The sequence below is a fragment of the Pararge aegeria genome, chromosome 12, assembly GCF_905163445.1.
Source record: "Pararge aegeria chromosome 12, ilParAegt1.1, whole genome shotgun sequence".
In the NCBI taxonomy this organism is placed as follows: Eukaryota; Metazoa; Arthropoda; class Insecta; order Lepidoptera; family Nymphalidae; genus Pararge; species Pararge aegeria.
This window is the reverse complement of record NC_053191.1, coordinates 676376-694965: the sequence shown is the minus strand read 5'-3', so window position 1 is coordinate 694965 and position 18590 is coordinate 676376. Positions and strand designations below refer to the sequence as shown.

General features: G+C 36.7%; 1 protein-coding gene across 2 annotated transcripts in view; it reads right to left on the bottom strand.

The window, feature by feature from the left end:
- Positions 1-407: 407 nt before the first annotated feature.
- The window catches only part of LOC120628206 (GAS2-like protein pickled eggs), a 197665-nt gene continuing 179482 nt past the window's right edge, over positions 408-18590 (bottom strand). For both annotated transcript variants that reach the window (XM_039896460.1, XM_039896459.1), the window contains exons 3-5: positions 16910-17473; positions 9675-10374; positions 408-1817 (exon numbers count right to left, since the gene is read on the bottom strand). In XM_039896460.1, coding sequence (XP_039752394.1) covers positions 922-1817; positions 9675-10374; positions 16910-17473 — 2160 coding nt within the window. In that variant the 3' untranslated portion in view covers positions 408-921. The remainder of the gene's footprint in view (positions 1818-9674; positions 10375-16909; positions 17474-18590) is intronic.

Genomic DNA, 18590 nt, shown 5'->3' with positions numbered 1-18590 from the left:
TTGTTTTGTCACTAAGTTATATAGGTACTTCACTATTTTATTGTATAACATGCACTTATTAGCTCTTACCCTTCATATCCTAATTTTAGAGAAAATTAATGAGATTACTAGAAAAAACATAATTGCCAAATCTCCCGGCACTATTCATTTTAAATGCATGAAAAAATATCATTCTATTAAAAAAAAAAAAACATAAAAGCCGGGTATAATTATTGTTAGAAGTATAACTTTATTTTTATATTAAATTATATGATAACTTGTCATAGTGCAAGTATAGTCTTGCGATAAAACCTCTAAGCATACATTATTTAAATATATTTAACACAAAATATATTCAATTAATATATGTCAAATAATACAATTATAATTAATATCATAGACAAACTTAACTTAATATTTCTTTTTCCAATTTCTATGTTTAGCAAATTATAAAATAATAATGTAACTAAACAACCAACTAATAATTAGCACCATCTTGCTTTTATCTTATCTGTCTTATCTTTTCCTTTTTTTTATCTTTTATATAATTTTACTCATATAAAATGTCGTATAGATTAGAACCTACGAATTGTCATTTCTATATTAGTGGAAAAACTATTCTAAATAGAATATCAAGTATTATTGAAATCTACATAATTTCTATCAAAATTCGAACGTTTTTGATCTTTGTTTTGTAGAACTTATCGAAACTATGTTTGCAAAGATATCACGGAGATATTTTCTTTTGTAAATATATTCTACACCTTAGGGTACTTTAATCATTTATTGTAAAACGATTGCCCTTTAATCTTAAGAGGTCATAACTCATTTGATCTCACTTTGCTATAAGAATTATCCGTATTCACTTATCACTCAAGAGTCACTTTTGATTCGAACCAAAATTGGATTAGTACCAGTCTTTTTCTTCGGAACTTCATCAGGTCATTGAAATTGGGAGGTGGAGGTTGACCTCCGGCAGCCTATAGCAACTGGAGCTGGTATCCTGCTGGCCCCATTTCGTGGGTCCTTTCTGGGTGCAGCCAACTGCCTCGTACTTGTCGACCTCTCTAATTTTCCATCAGACATCACCCAAGCGGAAGTAAAGTCGGCGTAGTCAGAGTCTTTCGAGCTAGTTCTGGATACAGAATCCTCTCCTTTCGAATACGATCTGATAATTTCCTTCATCTTTTCTAAGACTGATGCGTCATCCTTCGCGGATTCTGCGGACCGTAAAATTTGTTCTAGAAGCGGACTTAGTTGCTTTTGATGCGTCGGAGACCGTAAAGTAGCACTGCTGGCTCTGAGAGGAGAATTCCTCTTGAATGCATCATTTTGTACAGTTTTTGCTTTCGTTTTTGGCGATTTATTTGGATTCTCAAATGTTTCTGTTCCGATCGTTGGTCTCGCTTTTGATTTGGCTTGATTTGGTGCAGTTCTGCCTCCCCAAGTGTTGCGAGTAGTTGGGGGTAGTTTAGGCGCTAGTTTCGGCGAGGATTGGTTCGCTGTGTGTTTAGGGCTAGGGGTGTTTGCTCGGCTGGGGGTTCTGTTCCTGACGGGGGAATGTGGGATTCTTGAAACTTGCCTACTCCTAACCGTTTTAACCGGTGACTGGGTGGTGTCTCTGGCCGGTCGGAGGCTTTTGCTCGGCGAATCGTTATTTTCGTGGCTGACGATGCACTCTGGACTGGCGCGGTTGGATTTGTCGTCTGCGCTATTCTTCCTGCTGCCGTAGAAGGTGTCAGAGAAGTCTGTCTTGCGCAGTCCAGTGTTGAGGCTGACGTAGTCGTCGACGCGGTCGCTTTTATCTATGTGACAGCCGTCGTCTTGATCGAGACGCTCTGAAACAAACAAATCGATACATTAATAAATGCTAATTGTGGAACTAATTATTTTGAATTTTTTTAATTCCGCGCAGGTTTAAGGGTAAGGAAACTATTTAGTACTACTGGGCCATCGTTTTAAGCAATTGAAATATCAGGCGTTACTTTGCAGTAATCTATAATATACTAGCTGTCCCGGCCAACTTCGCACCGAGGATCTTTTTTTTTTTTTTTGATGAATGTTATATTTTAATACTTATTATCCTATTCCGGTCTAGGAGAAATCCAAAAAATCAAATATCATAAAAATTGGTCCAGCCGTTCTTGAGTTATAAATGGTGTAACTAACACAACTTTCATTTATGTATATAGACTATGAAAATTTATCTTAAATTCCTATACTCCGCGAATAGCAGGAGAAATCTATATGTTGTAATTTATAACAATTATTCATTTTAAAACAACATCTTCTAAGGGTGCTCCGGTGTCGGAGCGAAACGTGCGTACTTTGCCGAGGATCTGTTTTGTGTGCAGTATATGGATTGAAGAAATTATAAATTACACCATACAGATTCTCCTGCTTGTCGCGGAGTATAGCAAATTAAGCTTAAACAACATGATGTCCGTTATAAAAAAAAAACAAACTAAAGAATTTAAATAACATGCATAACGGTGACCTCAAGGTGAGCGCAGTTACATCAGGTCGGCATGCATCCATACATAGATTCTGATTATGAGCATAATCGATATTATGTCGATATGCTAATATCCCGCGATCGGTCTGTAATTGCCATTTACGTGGTTATTGCCAGTTTGCGGCAGGTAGTGTCGTGCGCAAACTGCTGAGAACATTCATTCTACAAGTTACTAATCTGATTGTACATTGCGTTGCAAGACGCAACGTAAGAATTGATTTTTGTTTTCAAATGAATATACCATTTAAAAAAGTAAAAGAGAAGTAAGACCCAAGAGGTTACAACCCTTTAAAAAATAATGTGAATTTAACCTGCTTTCATCGGTATATTTATAGACTTGGGAACCTCTTAAAAATCGATGTAAAATAGCGTGCTTCTTTTTTAAATGACCTTAATAAACCTTGATAAGGAGGAGTTTTTCAATAAAATTACCTGATAAAGATCGGCAAATCTGGGAAATCGGTTTGTAAACTATTAAATACAAATTCAAACATATTTTATAAGTGTAGACCTATCACGGACACTTATGAAGCGTTCATACAAATACGAGGGTTCCAAAGGCGCCCTGGTCTGAAGCTTTTTCATCATTCATGTAATCCTCAATATTATAATAGAATTTTTCTATAAGATTTGAAATTTTATATAAACTTCCAAAGCTTATACAATCATCTGATTATTTGTAATAAAATTATACAATTTCCCTTGAATTAATAACAATTTTTGGAGGCTCCAAACTGAACTGTAAACTGAACTAAATAAACTTAAAGTTTAATTTTAATTCAAATATTTAATTTAATTACCATTTAGTACATAATACACTTAGCAGATTCACTTTAAACTATTAAAAAATAATTATTTATTTGCCTACTAAATAACATCTTCGATAAAATAACTGTCTAACGCAAAAGATTTTATTTTTTTAACTGAGTGAAGTGGCGAAGGTCTGCTTTAACAAACAAACATCGCATTAATGCCAGATTGTTAAATAGTTATCTTAGGATCTTTTTTTAGGTTAATTAATAAACATATTTATAAACAAATATATAATAGCTATTTACTATGGCCATAAATAAAGAAACAATAAATAATTAAAGTGTCGTTTATTTAAAAAAGTATTTAGTTTAAAATGTTTGCCTGCGACTCGCTAGCATGTCTGCCATCAGCATTATTAAGATGAATCAACACACAATAAGCGGCTTCGTATCAAGATTAATGTGCAGTTTGAATAAATTAAATAGACGTCAACTTTAAGCAGAGCTATATTTCACATTGATTTCCATTCAAATATGTATTAGGTTTAAAGCAAATTCAATTTAAAGTGCTATAAAAGATCATCCTTCTTCAATTTGATATCTTAAGGATTTTATTATTACTTCTATAGACTAATAATTCTGCCAAACTCGGAACCAAGCAGGGCAATAAAATGCTTCATAATAAGCAATTGCGCAAATTCCGCAAACCAGCAAAAAAGCTGTCAGTTCAGATTTAAGAACATAAAGAACCCTCATTTATCATGCGGACGGCCGATTGGCGCAGTAGGCTGCGACCCTGCTTTCTGAGTCCAAGACCGTGGATTCGATTCCCTCAACTGGAAAATGTTTGTGGGACGAACATGAATGTGTTTCAGTGTCTGGGTTTTTATATGTACATTATAAGTATTCAGTTATCTTAGTACCCATAACACAAGCTACGCTTACTTTGGGATTAGATGGCGATGTGTGTATTTTCGTAGTATATTTATTTTTATTTTCTATTGCATGCATTGCATTATGCCCAAAAACAGTGAAAACGCGCACGTCTCTCTTTACATCCGCGTAATGTTGCTAGCTCAAAAACTTTCAAATTTTCCCCATTTTGTAGTAAACGTTTAGAACATTAGAGTCCACTTTTAAATAGAGTGAAGTGACTAACCGCCTGTTTTTGATGCTTCAATATTAGTCGTCTGCACGGTTTCTGTATGCTCTTAATTCTGAGGCATATTTCCTTAATAAGTCATATAACTAATCCAAGTTCCCTATAATTTCCGAAACCTATTCCAGATACAACGAATCTATTTTTATCTCATTTTCTATCCTTAGATATCTTAGCCCTTTTTGGCGTACGAGGTTCGGACGCATTCTTCGGATCCTAAAAGGCAACAACCAGTTTGGCTTTAGTCGATACCCACCTACGTCGCGAGAGATTGAAACGTAGATTGCTCTATTATGATTATGACTTATGAGGCCTTATTTCTATGCCAAATACATTCTGAGGTCGCGATGCAAGGTTGGTTGGTACCTCTGTCCAAAATTTGAATATACGTGTTAATGAAAACCGTAATATTACTTCACAGGTTACATTATGTACTGTGAGCAGTGAGGCCTATCTTTTGACAGGCTTTAGAGGTATTATGTACTGTCTCTGGGGGCTATTTTTGAAACCTTATAGTTTTTGAGTAAATCACTGCCATAGTTTTTACTGTAAGAAATCAGATACAGCTCTTACATCACATGCAAAATAAAAATGAAGTGACTCCTGTCATTTTATTTGTATGACATTTAGTATGACCTCCTTGGCGCAGTAATGAGCCCTTTTAAGTCCAAAGTTCGATTCCCAGCGGGAAAAAATTATAAATTTTCTCTGGTTTAGTCGGTTGGGAGGCTTCGGCCGTGGCTTACTACCAACCGGTTATACGTTCCGGTGCGATGTCGCGTAGAAACCGATCAGGGGTGTGGTTTAAATATAACTGCCATACTCCATAACAGTTAGCCCTCTATCATCATAGACGTCGTCGCTTACCACCAGGTGAGACTGCAGTCAAAGGCTAACTTGAAAGATCTGCTTGCTTAAAAGATCCTCAATTTTTTAGTACTTAGCAAAAGTAAGCGAAAAATGTTTTTTAATCATATGGTACTTAGTAAGGCTTTCTGTCGCATTAGCGTAACCTGTCAGATAAATTTAAGTATTTTTAATAAATAAACGAATAAAAATAATGCCAGGCGCAAGTTATAGCCCTTTTACAAGCCGGTTGAGTATGCACAAAAACAATTCATATTTGGTTCGCCACATTGTTCCGTTTAAAATGTTGATTCACCCTCCAACTGTTTTGGAATACTCTCACGTCTGAACGTGTTCCCATTCCCATGCATTTTGGGCGGATTTTAAACCCTATGTTTTAGACTATACGGACTAATTTATCACAATTGTTTTGAGTACTAAAATGGTAAGCTATTGTGCCCATCAAGGACCTAAGTTTTGCTTTCGATTCGTTCAGTCCTTTCACTTGCGTTTGATTTTCGATTTCTGTATTCGTATGACTAAAGTTTTGAATTGACGTTTTAAAGGCAGTTCAAATTACTAAGTACTAAACGTACTTAAGAAACGACTATTTTTATTTCATATCTTTTTTTAACAATTTCCTAAAAACAATGTTACGATCAAATGTTACTAGGACAGCATATTTTTATCACTAACAACAACAAAGCGTCTTTGCTATCCATTATGATCCTCCGACATTCTTATGTCATTCCATCCATGACATAAGAATGTTGATTGAGTTGCTCTTAGAATGAAATTCCCCAATTTTATTCTCACCTAATAAAGCCTTAAACAATGTTTGTAAGTGCAGTCTCATACCAACTATTTTTTATATCTTCGTAGTTCGTTTGATATTTCCTAAAACAATGCTCTGATCTAAGAATGACTAGGACAGCATATTTATATCAGTAACGACAATAAAGCGTCCTTCCATCAGTCCCAAGTCGGACTCTCACAGGATGCCCTTAGGATGAAATTCCCCAATTTAATTCTAAACTAATTCTCAATCTATTTTATCATATAGACAATGTTCGTAAGTGAAAAATGTGTAGTCTAATACCGGCTGTTTATTTTTTTTAAACTATGTTTGCTAGTTCCTAGAACAATGCTCCAGTCTAAGAAGGACTAGGGCAACATGGTATATCAGCAACCTCAGCAAAGCGTCTTTGCCTCCGAAGATGAGGCCTCAGACATTCGAATGTCTTTACATCCATTAGTCCCAACATCGCCTTAAGCCAAAGTCAAAAATCGCCTTAAGACAAATTTATGCCTAACTAAGACTGAACCTCCCTTAACATTACTCCCTTTACGTTACATTTGATATTTTTTATAAATAATTATCAATGCAAGGTAAGAGTACCATAGGCATACTTTTCATCCTAGAAGAAGAGTTCCTGGTTCCCAAGGGATTTGTAAAACCCCGCTCACGTGAAACGCGGGCCACAGCTGGTATTGTCTATATAAAAAATAGGACCATGGAATTTGGTATTCTCTACAAAAAAAAATTATGTCCAGCAGTAAATAATAAATATAAATAAATACTACGACAGTACACACATCGCCATCTAGCCCCAAAGTAAGCTTGTGTTGTGGGTACTAAGATAACTGATTTATATTTTTATGAATACTGTACTTAAATACTTATAATATACAGATACACAGCCAGACAAAAAACGTTCATGTTTATCATACACACACACAAATCAATAATCTTTAGCTATGGAACAAGGACTTAAACCTCTAATTCGTCACGAGTACGGCCATGACACCCGGCGTGATTTTACCCGGGATATAATTGCAATTAAAGGTTTTATTGATACTATAAAACCTTTAATTTGCAAAAATAAGATTTTTGGATGCTTCCGAACATCATGGGGCAAAATAAGTCATCATGTCTATTTCTAAGTATTCCTTCCAATACACCCTGTATTGGAAGGAACAAACAAACTTTCGCATTTATAATATTAGTAAGGTGCATTATATGTAATCTAAGACCGACTCATTGATCATAAACACTGCTGTAACAGGCGTATATATGGCGCTATATATCGAATAGCAACCATAACAGTTGTAATCTGTCATTCGGTATGATTATGTATACATACGTAATGACAGTCCGTGCGCAATTTATCTACACATGGTGGGCCTTGATTTGGTGCTGTTTACAGCTTGTGTGGACGCATTGTTCGAAAGCCAATTCAGCTGGGAATGACGCCTAAATAAAAGTTAGTTTTGACGTCTCTCTAGCCTTATATGTGAAAGGGTTCTGGTTCGATTCCGATTCAGACCTATTTTGTATTTGATGAATACTTTTCTGATAGTTAAGGCCTGAAATTGTTTTTATTATAGCATCGGACGGAACTATAATAAAATTGATATTGACAATCAAATTTAATCCTTAGGCGAAAATCCAAAAATTATTTTACTTTTAAATGGGCTAAAACATTATTTTACCAGCTTTTAGCAATTTTAGGACTAACTAAGTACGCAGATGACTTTATAAAGTAGGTTCACTGAGACGTCCACCGATGTGACGTCATGTGCTACTCGTATGAGCATGACATTAAATCCTACAATTTCCGGTTTCCGAACAATCCTGAGCCTCAATAATTCGAAATTCAAAATTCCTAATTCAAAATTAACAATTTGATGATAATTTGAATGAAGAATAACTATTTTGTTTGTTTTTTTTATTTCGCAAGAACGGTAACACGTTTTGCAAATCGGACATTTAAAAACCATCTTGCGCTGCTTCCGTTCCGTTCGGCCGGATCGCCCGGCGATTGTTTCTATCCGTCGTTTCTAGTGCAACAGCTGTAATTAGTAACACGTGTAATAGAAATTTCATGGACTGCATCCGAACTGCCCAGCGAACGTAACGGAATGCGTTTTATGAGGCCTCTTTATCTACGATCGATTCAAACAACAATTTGAGAATGGCTGTGGGGTTGGTTATAATGTATGCAGTCCTTAAAAATCATCATCATCATCATCATCGGATCAACCCCTGGATATCCACGGCACGGTTTGACCCTGCTTTCTGAGTCCAAGGCCGTGGGTTCGGATCCCACAACTGGATTTATATGTGTGTTACGAACATGATTATATATTCTAAGTATTAATGTATATTATTCATAAAAAAAATATTCATAAGACATCTTAGTATACAAAACACAATCTACGTTTACTTTGAGGCTAGATGGCGATGTGTATATTATCGAAGTATTTTAGAAAACATGCTAGCTATATTAGTAGAAATCATATCGCGAAGCTCAGGTGTGAATACAGCTGCATTCCTAGTTGACTAGGTAAGTTCATTGTTTAAGTTTACATATTTGTCCAATCGAGTGCGACATGAAAGTAATGTGAAATACGCATTTTGCAAGTAAACATCAGGTGTGTACATGGTTTTCTATAACTTTTTCTCAACTTTCTTTACGTGATTTTTTACTAGTCTCCTAAAAGTAAAAGCGCTAATCTTAAAAATTTTGTACCTTTATATGACTTGTATTGCTTTATAATTTTTATTAGTTTTTTTACCTACACTTGGAGGAGTTATCAATTTTATAAATTTAAAAAGCATATAGGTACAAATTTTCGGAACCGACAGGATTTGAACCTGCGACTCTCTGGCAATCACCGCTTTAACCAATTAAATTACGGCTCTCCTACCATCAATGCCTTTACATCAGTCTTATAGCGAATGTAGCGCCAACTGTCGGGTTTAAATTTATAAAATTGTATTACTCTCGTAATATAACTGTAAACTCAGGAGGTGGTGATAAGGCTTTATAAATCAATCGATTGCATCCAGTAACTCGTTCGGGAGGCCTAGTTTTACAGAATTTGGTCAAAACTTGTTACTTCTAACCCCGCAAACAAACAGCTTTATTATGCTTATTGATAAATTTATCAGATCTACACGAAAACTTAACTGATAGTACCCATCCCGTAAAAGATAATTATTTGAATCGGTTAACATTTGACGGAGTTATAATTTAAAATCGTCCAATATTTTCATGCCTTCTTCCAAAGGAAATGAGCTGAATTTCGGGATTAAAAGTATCCAGAAATATCCTATGTCCTACCTCGCAGTATGACCTAAAATCGTGCAAAGTTTCGATTATTTCATTGTGTAGGGTCAGCGTAATGCGCGGCCTAGATACAGACAGACACGAATGAAAAAAAATACAGTTTCAGTATCCGTTATAGAGTGCAATAAAAAATAAACTTTTAAATATCTTCAACGTACAGAATTTGTCCCGTTACAGATTTATGATAAGCATAGATGATGACAATTACCAATACCCCCATGAACTGGAAAAAAGGTCGGCACCGAAAGAGAACAGAAAATCATATATTAAGATAGCCAAAATGAACTTACCACTAAAATCAGCGTCGTCCATAGAATTTTGACTGTGCAGCGAATATCTGTTCGTAGTCTTCGTAGATGGAGACCCTTGCGTGGACCCTGCCACAACGCCTAAACTCCTGTACCCTTCATCAGACACCTCAGACCCGTTATCGGACGCGCTTTCAACAGCTGGGACTGGAGACACTGGCCTTGGACTCTTATTTCTAATCGCGTGGGGGGAAGGGACCAAATGGTTCGAAGTCACGATTTTCGTTCTTCTATCCGGTGAGGAAGAATGCCTGGTGCTTCTAGCTGGGCTATGATTCCTTGGGGCGAGATGTTTCCTGCTCGGAGAGGCAGCTCTGTCTAAATCTCCCATGTAAGGCAGACTGCTTGGCGCGTCTAACTTGTTGCTCGACAAATATTGGCCTGACCTTGGTTCGTCATTGTAAACTTTAGTGTATGGCAGCGACATCGGCTCGTATGTTTTAGGTTCTTTGTATTGGAGAGAGGCTGGGCCAGGGTCCTTGTATGGGAGAGAAGCTGGGCCAGGGTCCGGTCGTTCGTAGGTGACGGTGGCGCCGGCTAGGTCGTGCTTGGGGCGGGCTAAGCGCGCTGAGAGGGAGGTTCGGTGCTGGGCACGGCAGCGGCAAGGGTCGTGTTTGTCCAAGTAGTGCGCCAAGGTGTCCCATCCACCTCCGACGCGTACCATGACGTGGGAGCGGAGAATCTGGAAAAGAAATTTGTTAAGAATGAAAATACAATTAAAAACATTGAAGAACCAGTTCGATTGGAAGCTACATTTTATTTAAAGCCAGCTAGGCTTTCTAATCTTTTGTGAATCGTATTTTTTGTACATGAGTTGCTATTCATTTTTTACGCTGCATCGATGTGGTTTCCTGCATTTCTTCCAAAGCATTTTTCTACGTTACCCCTACCCACAGTGAAGAAAGAACTGTCAAGTATGACGTCAAAAATATGTATTACAATAACAATCGTGATATGAATTCATAGCCATAAATTCATAGCAAAGGTACCTACCCTAGTTTCGTAAAAAAAAATCAAATTCATTTATTTCAAGTAGCCCTAATAATATAAGCACTTGGGCAACGTCAAGTCTGGCTGTTTGTAGTCACTCTGCCACCAGTTCAGTTTCAAGCCTAATAATTGATTTCAAATAGGCTGTGATGGAATATACAAAGAAATATTTCTATCATTTCTGTTACACCAAAAAAAAATACTCCTTTTATGTAAGGTTTAAGTCCCATGAGCTTGCAAAGGATTTTTGACCTGGGTATGCTTACAGAAGGAAGATAGCGTAAGATGGAAAAATCCTTCCCCTTTATGAGCAATGCAAAAATTTTACGGTAAGCAGTGCTTTTATAAATAAATAAATATACTATGACAATACACACACCGCCATCTAGTCCCAAAGTAAGCGTAGCCTGTGTTATGGGTACTAGTTATCTTAACTGATGAATATTTTTTTTTATGAATAATATACATAAATACTTATAATATACATATAAACACCCAGACACTGAAAAACATTCATGTTCATCATACAAACATTTTCCAGCAGTGGGAATCGAACCCACGGCCTTGGACTCAGAAAGCAGGGTCGCTGCCCACTGCGCCAATCGGCCGTCAAAAGGCCGTCCGTTTGTGCCTGTATGTAGCGCACGCCACTGCACAATCAGCATTGTTTATTTTTATGTAACACTAAACCTTTGATACATATTTGTAGAATTTGAACAGTTCGCCAAAAACAGCAATGAGGAAATCAGTACATCTCATTTTAATCTAAGAGCTGTCAAAACTCATCCAGTTTCGAGTGTCCACATGTTTTTAATTCACTAATGGAGACCTGCAGACCTACATATAAATAGACATAATCGGTTCCAGTCTATTTTGGTCTATAAAAGCGGATACAAGATCCATTAAGGCACAGATGAATCATAGACGGTTAGATTCCCTTGTTTGGTCAAATCAAATCGGTCGATATTGTGTGGAGCGTTTGGAGTTTGACCTTTGCGGCCAGCGGATTCAGTTCCCTTAGTACGAAATGACACTGCACACCTAATATCGACAATAGCGTTCGAATATCGAGACAGTACCTTAATTTTGTGTTTCGAATTATAGAAAATTTTACCGACGTAGCTCAACGAGTCGGCGGGGAACATAGTTCGAAGAACATGGAAAATGGGTGTTGGGGTCGCTAGGTACTGGAATGGAGACCTCGCACCGGTAAACGCGGCGTTGAGAGACCCCCGATGAGGTAGACGGATGTTATCCAGCGAGTCGCAGGGTGGCGCTGGACTATTTGAAAATCCCTACAAAGGACCTATGTCAAGTAGTGGACTGGTTGGTTGATGATGATGATGAAGAAAATCTGAGCGAATTTATAAAAAGCACGTTGCTTTGGTGTATTAAAGAGAAATACCTGTAACTTGACAATCTTTTAATCTTACACAATTATTGCTTTAGCGATATTAAGCCATGACACCTCTGGCAGTGGAACAATACGGATAACGACATCCTAACGGCGCCTCTTATGAAATTCGGAACTTAGTATTGGTAAAGTTTAGACTGAATACCCCCGTGACCGTGGATGGAAACCACGTATATGGTGACAAGATTTAAGGGTTTACATATCGCAGACGATGACGCAACGATAGTGAAATAAAAACCACAAATGAAGTAATTTCTTTTGAAATTCAAAACGTGGCACTTAAGATCCAATTTATATTGATGTAAAGTAAACTGGTTCTTCGTTCGATCCGATGGATCTACTGTTTTGATACTTGGAAACGATCATCGCCTGCGAGTGTTTGATCTCGTACTAGGTGTTGTGACCGCAACCTGTTTTCGGTGTACCTACTTGGACAGCCTAAGAGCCTTATTTGAAAAATTAAAATGCAATATTGTAGCTATTTTTGGCACGCGCCACTGGAGGGCTCCAATCAAACTGTAGATTTTGAACTCTATTTTAGCTGTAGAAGGGCTACAGTACATTCATTCAAATTAAAGCTCAGAAAGTAGGGTGTTTTTTTAGAATTATTAATTGATGGACCAAGCAAATACCCCACCCCATGGTAAGTGACCATCGCCTATGAACAGGGCATCCCGGTGTCACCGGCAACTACGCCATTCAGACTGGAACACAACATTGCGACAATGCTGCTTAGCGGCAGAAATAAGCATGGTGGTACAACTTTCCCATATTTTGAATGAACGAATGAATGAATATACCTTTATTGCACACCACAAAAAGTACATAGAACAAAAAGAAAAGTATAACAAAACAATGTATACAATTTGGCGGCCTTATCGCTACATAGCGATTTCTTCCAGGCAACCTATGGCGAAGATAAATAACAGTTACAGAAAAAAGTTAGGTGGTGCATATATACCCTATAAAATACATATTTCATTACTTAAATATATACATATAATATATAAAAAAACAATACCTTGCTATAAGTTTGATTTCTTTATTTCTCTATGTGAGAAATAAATATACTACGACAATACACACATCGCCATCTAGCCCTAAAGTAAGCGTAGCTTGTGTTATGGGTACTAAGATGCCTGGGGAATATTTTTATGAATAATATACATAAATACATAGAATATACATATAAACACCCAGGCACTGAAAAACATTCATGCTCATCACACAAACATTTTCCAGTAGTGGGAATCGAAACCACGGCCTGGGGCTCAGAAAGCAGGGGCGCTGCAAACTGCGCCAATCCGTAATTTCTTCAATCCTTTTATATTATTAACTGTTGAGTAACAATTATAGATTGTATAGCGTCCTCATTTCGCTCCGGTTTCGGAGCGAAATGTGGTTAGAGGGTTTGCCGAAGATCTCCCTTTGCGTTGACTAGATGAAAGACAAGGTATTCGGCAAATAACTTTTTATCTCGTGCGTGCAATGCTTTTAACAACAAGAATTGTGAGACGGACATTTTTCATGTCAAAATTGGCACTTTTAGGAAATGTATTATGGCAAAATAAGTATTATAAGCTTTAAAGCTTTTGTTTTTCATTTTTTGTTTTAATTTAATTTTTTTTTTCTTTTTTTGTATAATAATTGCTTGGTTGGTACTTACTCCTAAGCAATTGTGGTTAATGTTATCGTATTATATGTATAACCAAGTTGTGGAAACTTCATTGGTTTATGTGATTCATAAATACGGCATTACTTTTATGTGTAATAGTACTGTTTGTTTCCCTTGAGAAGCTAATAAATAAATAAATAAAAAATCTGTTTGGTGTTGAGTGGAGAAATTTTAAATTACACCATACAGATTCTCCTGCCTTTCGCGGAGTATAACAAAATAGGCTCACAGCTTATATTACATTACAAGCTTTCATAATATGGAACGATATACAAGCAATAAGGCCGGCCCGACTTATGGTACCTACATACTCCTAACAAATAAATAAAAAAAAAAGTAAGAATATATACAAGTATATTGTTGTTCTGTGTGACAATAAAATGTAAACAAATCGATGAATTTGCGACCGGCCTATTGATAAATTCATTATTGAAAACGTCTAATTTTGGATATAGGATAGTATTGACCAATTTAAGGAGCTCTTCTTTAAAACACAATTCTTAATGGCGCAGGTCTCATTATACTGGTACATCGATTCTGTCAATCACTCCTTATTGAGGGTCGCAAGGTTCAGGCCTATAGGTGTAACGAGGACAAACAAACACCGCCTTAAAATTAAAATGAACCTTACATATAAAGCATAGAGTCCATAATTAAAAGCTCATGAGTAGGTACTCATAACTGTTGCATATTGTATGTTTGTATGTATGTGTCATCGAAATACTATCGTCTCAGTAATTTTCCCACGATGTCAATGATATGTGTTTGTATATGAACTCATGAATACAATTTCATTTGTGTGCATATTTACTATTTGTATATAATCAATTTGTTGATTGAGCGAAATTATATGTCTCATGTCCACTGTTGGGCACAGGCCTCGTCTCGCATAGGAGAGACGGTTTTGGAGAATTAAAACCCACCACGCTGCAAATGTGGGTTGGCGGGTTTAAACGATTATAATCTCATGTTAGTGATTATGACGAACAAAAAAAATATATATTTAACCAAGTGGTCCACCACTCCGCACATGCCCAGCGTGGTGGGCTACTGCCGAAACCCTTCTCATTGCAAAAGTGCCCTGTATTACGCCGGCAATGGGTTGATATGATTATGATGAGTGATTTTAGCCGAACCGAAGGCTGAACGGGCTCTCCACCGGCAATTTCTAACTCCAGGCTTGTATTGAGGAGTTTTTTGCAAAAAAACTCAAAATAAATTCTCGGCCCGATCCAGGAATCGAACCCAGGACCTCATAATCCTTTTTCGAACATTAAACTAAATAAAACAAAACTAGAACCGTTAAACCAAAGAAGCTGTCAAGTTTAACAACAGTGAAGGTCTAGGGAGAATTCTAAAATTATAAATTTCCAAATAGCTCTCGCCGGGAATCGAATCCGATTTCTCCCACTTATAGGACCACAACTCTCACAACTGCGCCACAAAGGTTGTGTTTGTTTTTTTCATAAATATTTTTTTCATAAGTATTATGTTTCAGTCTTCTAAGACTAGTTGAATTCCATAGTGCGGGATTTTAAATTAAGAGTTCACGCAAAAAAAAAAAAAACCATTATTCAATTACGAATATTAATAAATGATAATCATTTAAACATGTAATAGTTCTAAAATGCTAAACTTGCAGAACTCAATTGGAGATAATCCGATGATTCACACACAATCCTAGATTCCACTATAACAAGTTAAGTAAATAAAGTTATCCATCAATGTCAGCATGTCTTCCTGCTCACCTTTATATCATAAACATTAATTACCACATTCAACTCAACGTTGCATTTGTTAAAACTATTACAAATCACTTTTTTCTTAAATGCACTATACTCCTATAATTTCATCTATAGCCTGTTTAGGTCCACTACTGTACTAAAGGCCTCTAAAAACCGGAAGGGTGCTCGATAATCACCAACCGCGAGAAGGATGTAAGTGATGATCTTGGTTGTGACAACTGTATTCTAGTACTATCTATATATATATAAAAGAGAAAGTGTGTGGGTATGTTCCGTATAGGCTCCGAAACGGCTGGACTGATCAATTAAACTTTCAGGGAATCTCCGGATTGACCTGGCGAGTAATCCTGTAAAGTTTGGTGACGATCGAAGCACTCCTATTTCTGAACTGTAAAATACAGCTTTTATTTACTATGATGATATTCTATTGTTGGGTGTACATGGGTGTAGATAATGATCTTCACGCGCTCGAGAAGAGAATAAAACAGAATGAATACGGAGAAATGTAAATGATTTAATATATTATGAGACTTAAATTAAAATTTTAATGATGTTTATTGTTTAAATAAAATAAACCAAAATCTAGCCCGGCGAAGCGGGCTGGGTACGCTAGTATTCTATGAAACCAGTGGTAGAGTCACTACAAATATACATACTTGAAAAGTGCTTGTATTAGGCCTATGCCTACTTGAAATAAATGAACTTTTTTTTCTGGGATTGAACCCCGCTAATAATGATCATGATTCTTATCTAGACCCCCTCTCCCCCACCGTAACCAAAAAAAAGGTAGTCTCCTCATAGATTTGCAACGCGTTTCATCTTGAAGCTAGTTAAAACTTTTAACTTTTAATCTATTCCAATCAAAGAATATCGTTACTTACTTATATAGTTATGTTTACACGTATTATGTAAAGTTACGTATCCATGATAGACTTAGTATAAACTACCAATTAATTATCACAAATGACTCGTATTGTTAGCATAATTGTCGCATTATCGACTTAGCCTATCGTTGAACTTTGTATCATAAACACTCTTGCTGATGAGCAGATCACAGAATTAAGAACATACAGTAACCGCGTACACGACTCATATTGAAGCATCAAAAACCACTCAACTTTAGTTGGTTTCTCGAACAGGTGGTTGATCACTTTAGTCCATTTAGGGGTTGAGAGTATTTACCTCTTATGTTTTAAACATTTACCATAAGATAGGGAAAATCGGAATAGTTTGTGAGCAAGCGAATGAGGGTTCTGTATTTTGATTTTTTTTTACTTGATTATATTCACGTCTTAATACCCTGGCATATTATCTTCAGATTAGCGCAATTTATTCTTTAGCTGAATCGCCATTTATTAGCTGATCATCAAATAGAGACATAATATAAACTTACCCTGACGAATATCAGCATCCTGGTGTCACCAATCCTGTACTTGCCCTCGGAAACCCTCACCATCGGGAACTGGGTTGGACAGGAGCATCTCGCCACCAAATCTCTGACTCTCTCATCCAAACTTCTCAGATCATTGGTTACCAATTGTGGCTGAGGTCCGGACGGAACCAGGCCTAACGCGGAATCATCTGGTCTCAGCTCTTCACCAGCTAACTCCCGTTCAATCTGTTTTTCCATTTGCACTAATAACGGAGCAGGCATGCCTAAAACAGCTCCTTTTCTGGCAACTTCTAAAAGGCATAAAACTACGTGTTTTTCATTCTTTCGCAGGCATAAATCGTCAGTTTCAAACAAAAGACATTCAAGGATGCCCAAAGCTTTTCTGCACCAGTCGATAAAGTTCGATAGATTGTCTCTTGCGAAGAATGTGCCAGCTTTGGCGGCTGGTAGCATGTTGACTGCAGGTCTGGTGCGTAGAGCTCTGGCGAGGATCATCGCGTCGTCGGAGTCTGGTGCTGGTTTATCGAGGATGAGTCGAGCTGATTCCCGGACGGCATTAGCGTGCTGCAACAATAGAGACGATAGAATTAGACACCTGGTTAAGAAGAGTAGAACGGTCAAAGACGTGGCAATCTCAGGAGGATATTTATGAACAACTCAATGACCCTGGGAACTTATTAACACCTAAGGCTTCCATATAAAACTAGGCATTTTCAAAATATGTCTTTATAAGCTATTCCTTTGACGTTTACCTAATTTAACTGTAAACATTTTACTGTATGCAAACAATCAAAACAGAAACCGAAAATATTATTTCGTTCCAACCATTGTCGAGTTTTTGCGTTGTGTTACAAATTCTTAACATAGAAGTTGGAGCTGTTAGAAATCGTTTAGATCGTTTGTTATCTCTTAATGCAACCTAATTTGAAGATAAGTTTCTTCTTACGGAAAAAAAAGAAGAAAAGCTCATTATAACTTAGTGCTCAAATCGTGAATAAAGAACCTATAATAAAATTCTTAAACTTGAGACACAGGTTTTACCTAGTTCAATCATCAGTCCCCACATTATAACTGTGTAACAAAAAAGCCCGTAAGCAACATTATACTGTACTTATATAAGTGAAATGGAGAAATGAATAAATTATTTTTTCATTCATTCAATTCCCTAAATTCACACGAATTTTTTCCAGTGCATTACCTTTTGTAGTGCGATTCTGACACTTTTCATACCTTTTACATTTAGGTTTCAAAGATTAAGATATAAATCGATGTACGAGCAAGATAGACAAAAACTCGTAATCGATTTTCAAGTCGGCGCCACACTGACCATTTGCTAACACCATATTAGCGGCGAGTAATGAACTACCAAACTTGGTAGCACTCTAACGAAGTTTTTTCATTGATACTTTCCACTGTAGACTAGTAATTAAGTGCCCAACTTGGAGCAATGGGATTTAGTATATGCTTTTATAATAATATGTTTGTTAAGGTAATTTTAGACCTAGGAATCATGTAATTGTCTAAAAAATTAGTTAAAATACATTTATTGCAGCGAAGTTAATATACAACGAATGAATTTTTTAATGACAAGGTTGCATCCGTCTCCGCTTTCATCTCTCACAAGATAGAAAAATTAATGCTAACTATCTTGCAAGCTTTTCGACCTGTTGTAAGATTGACT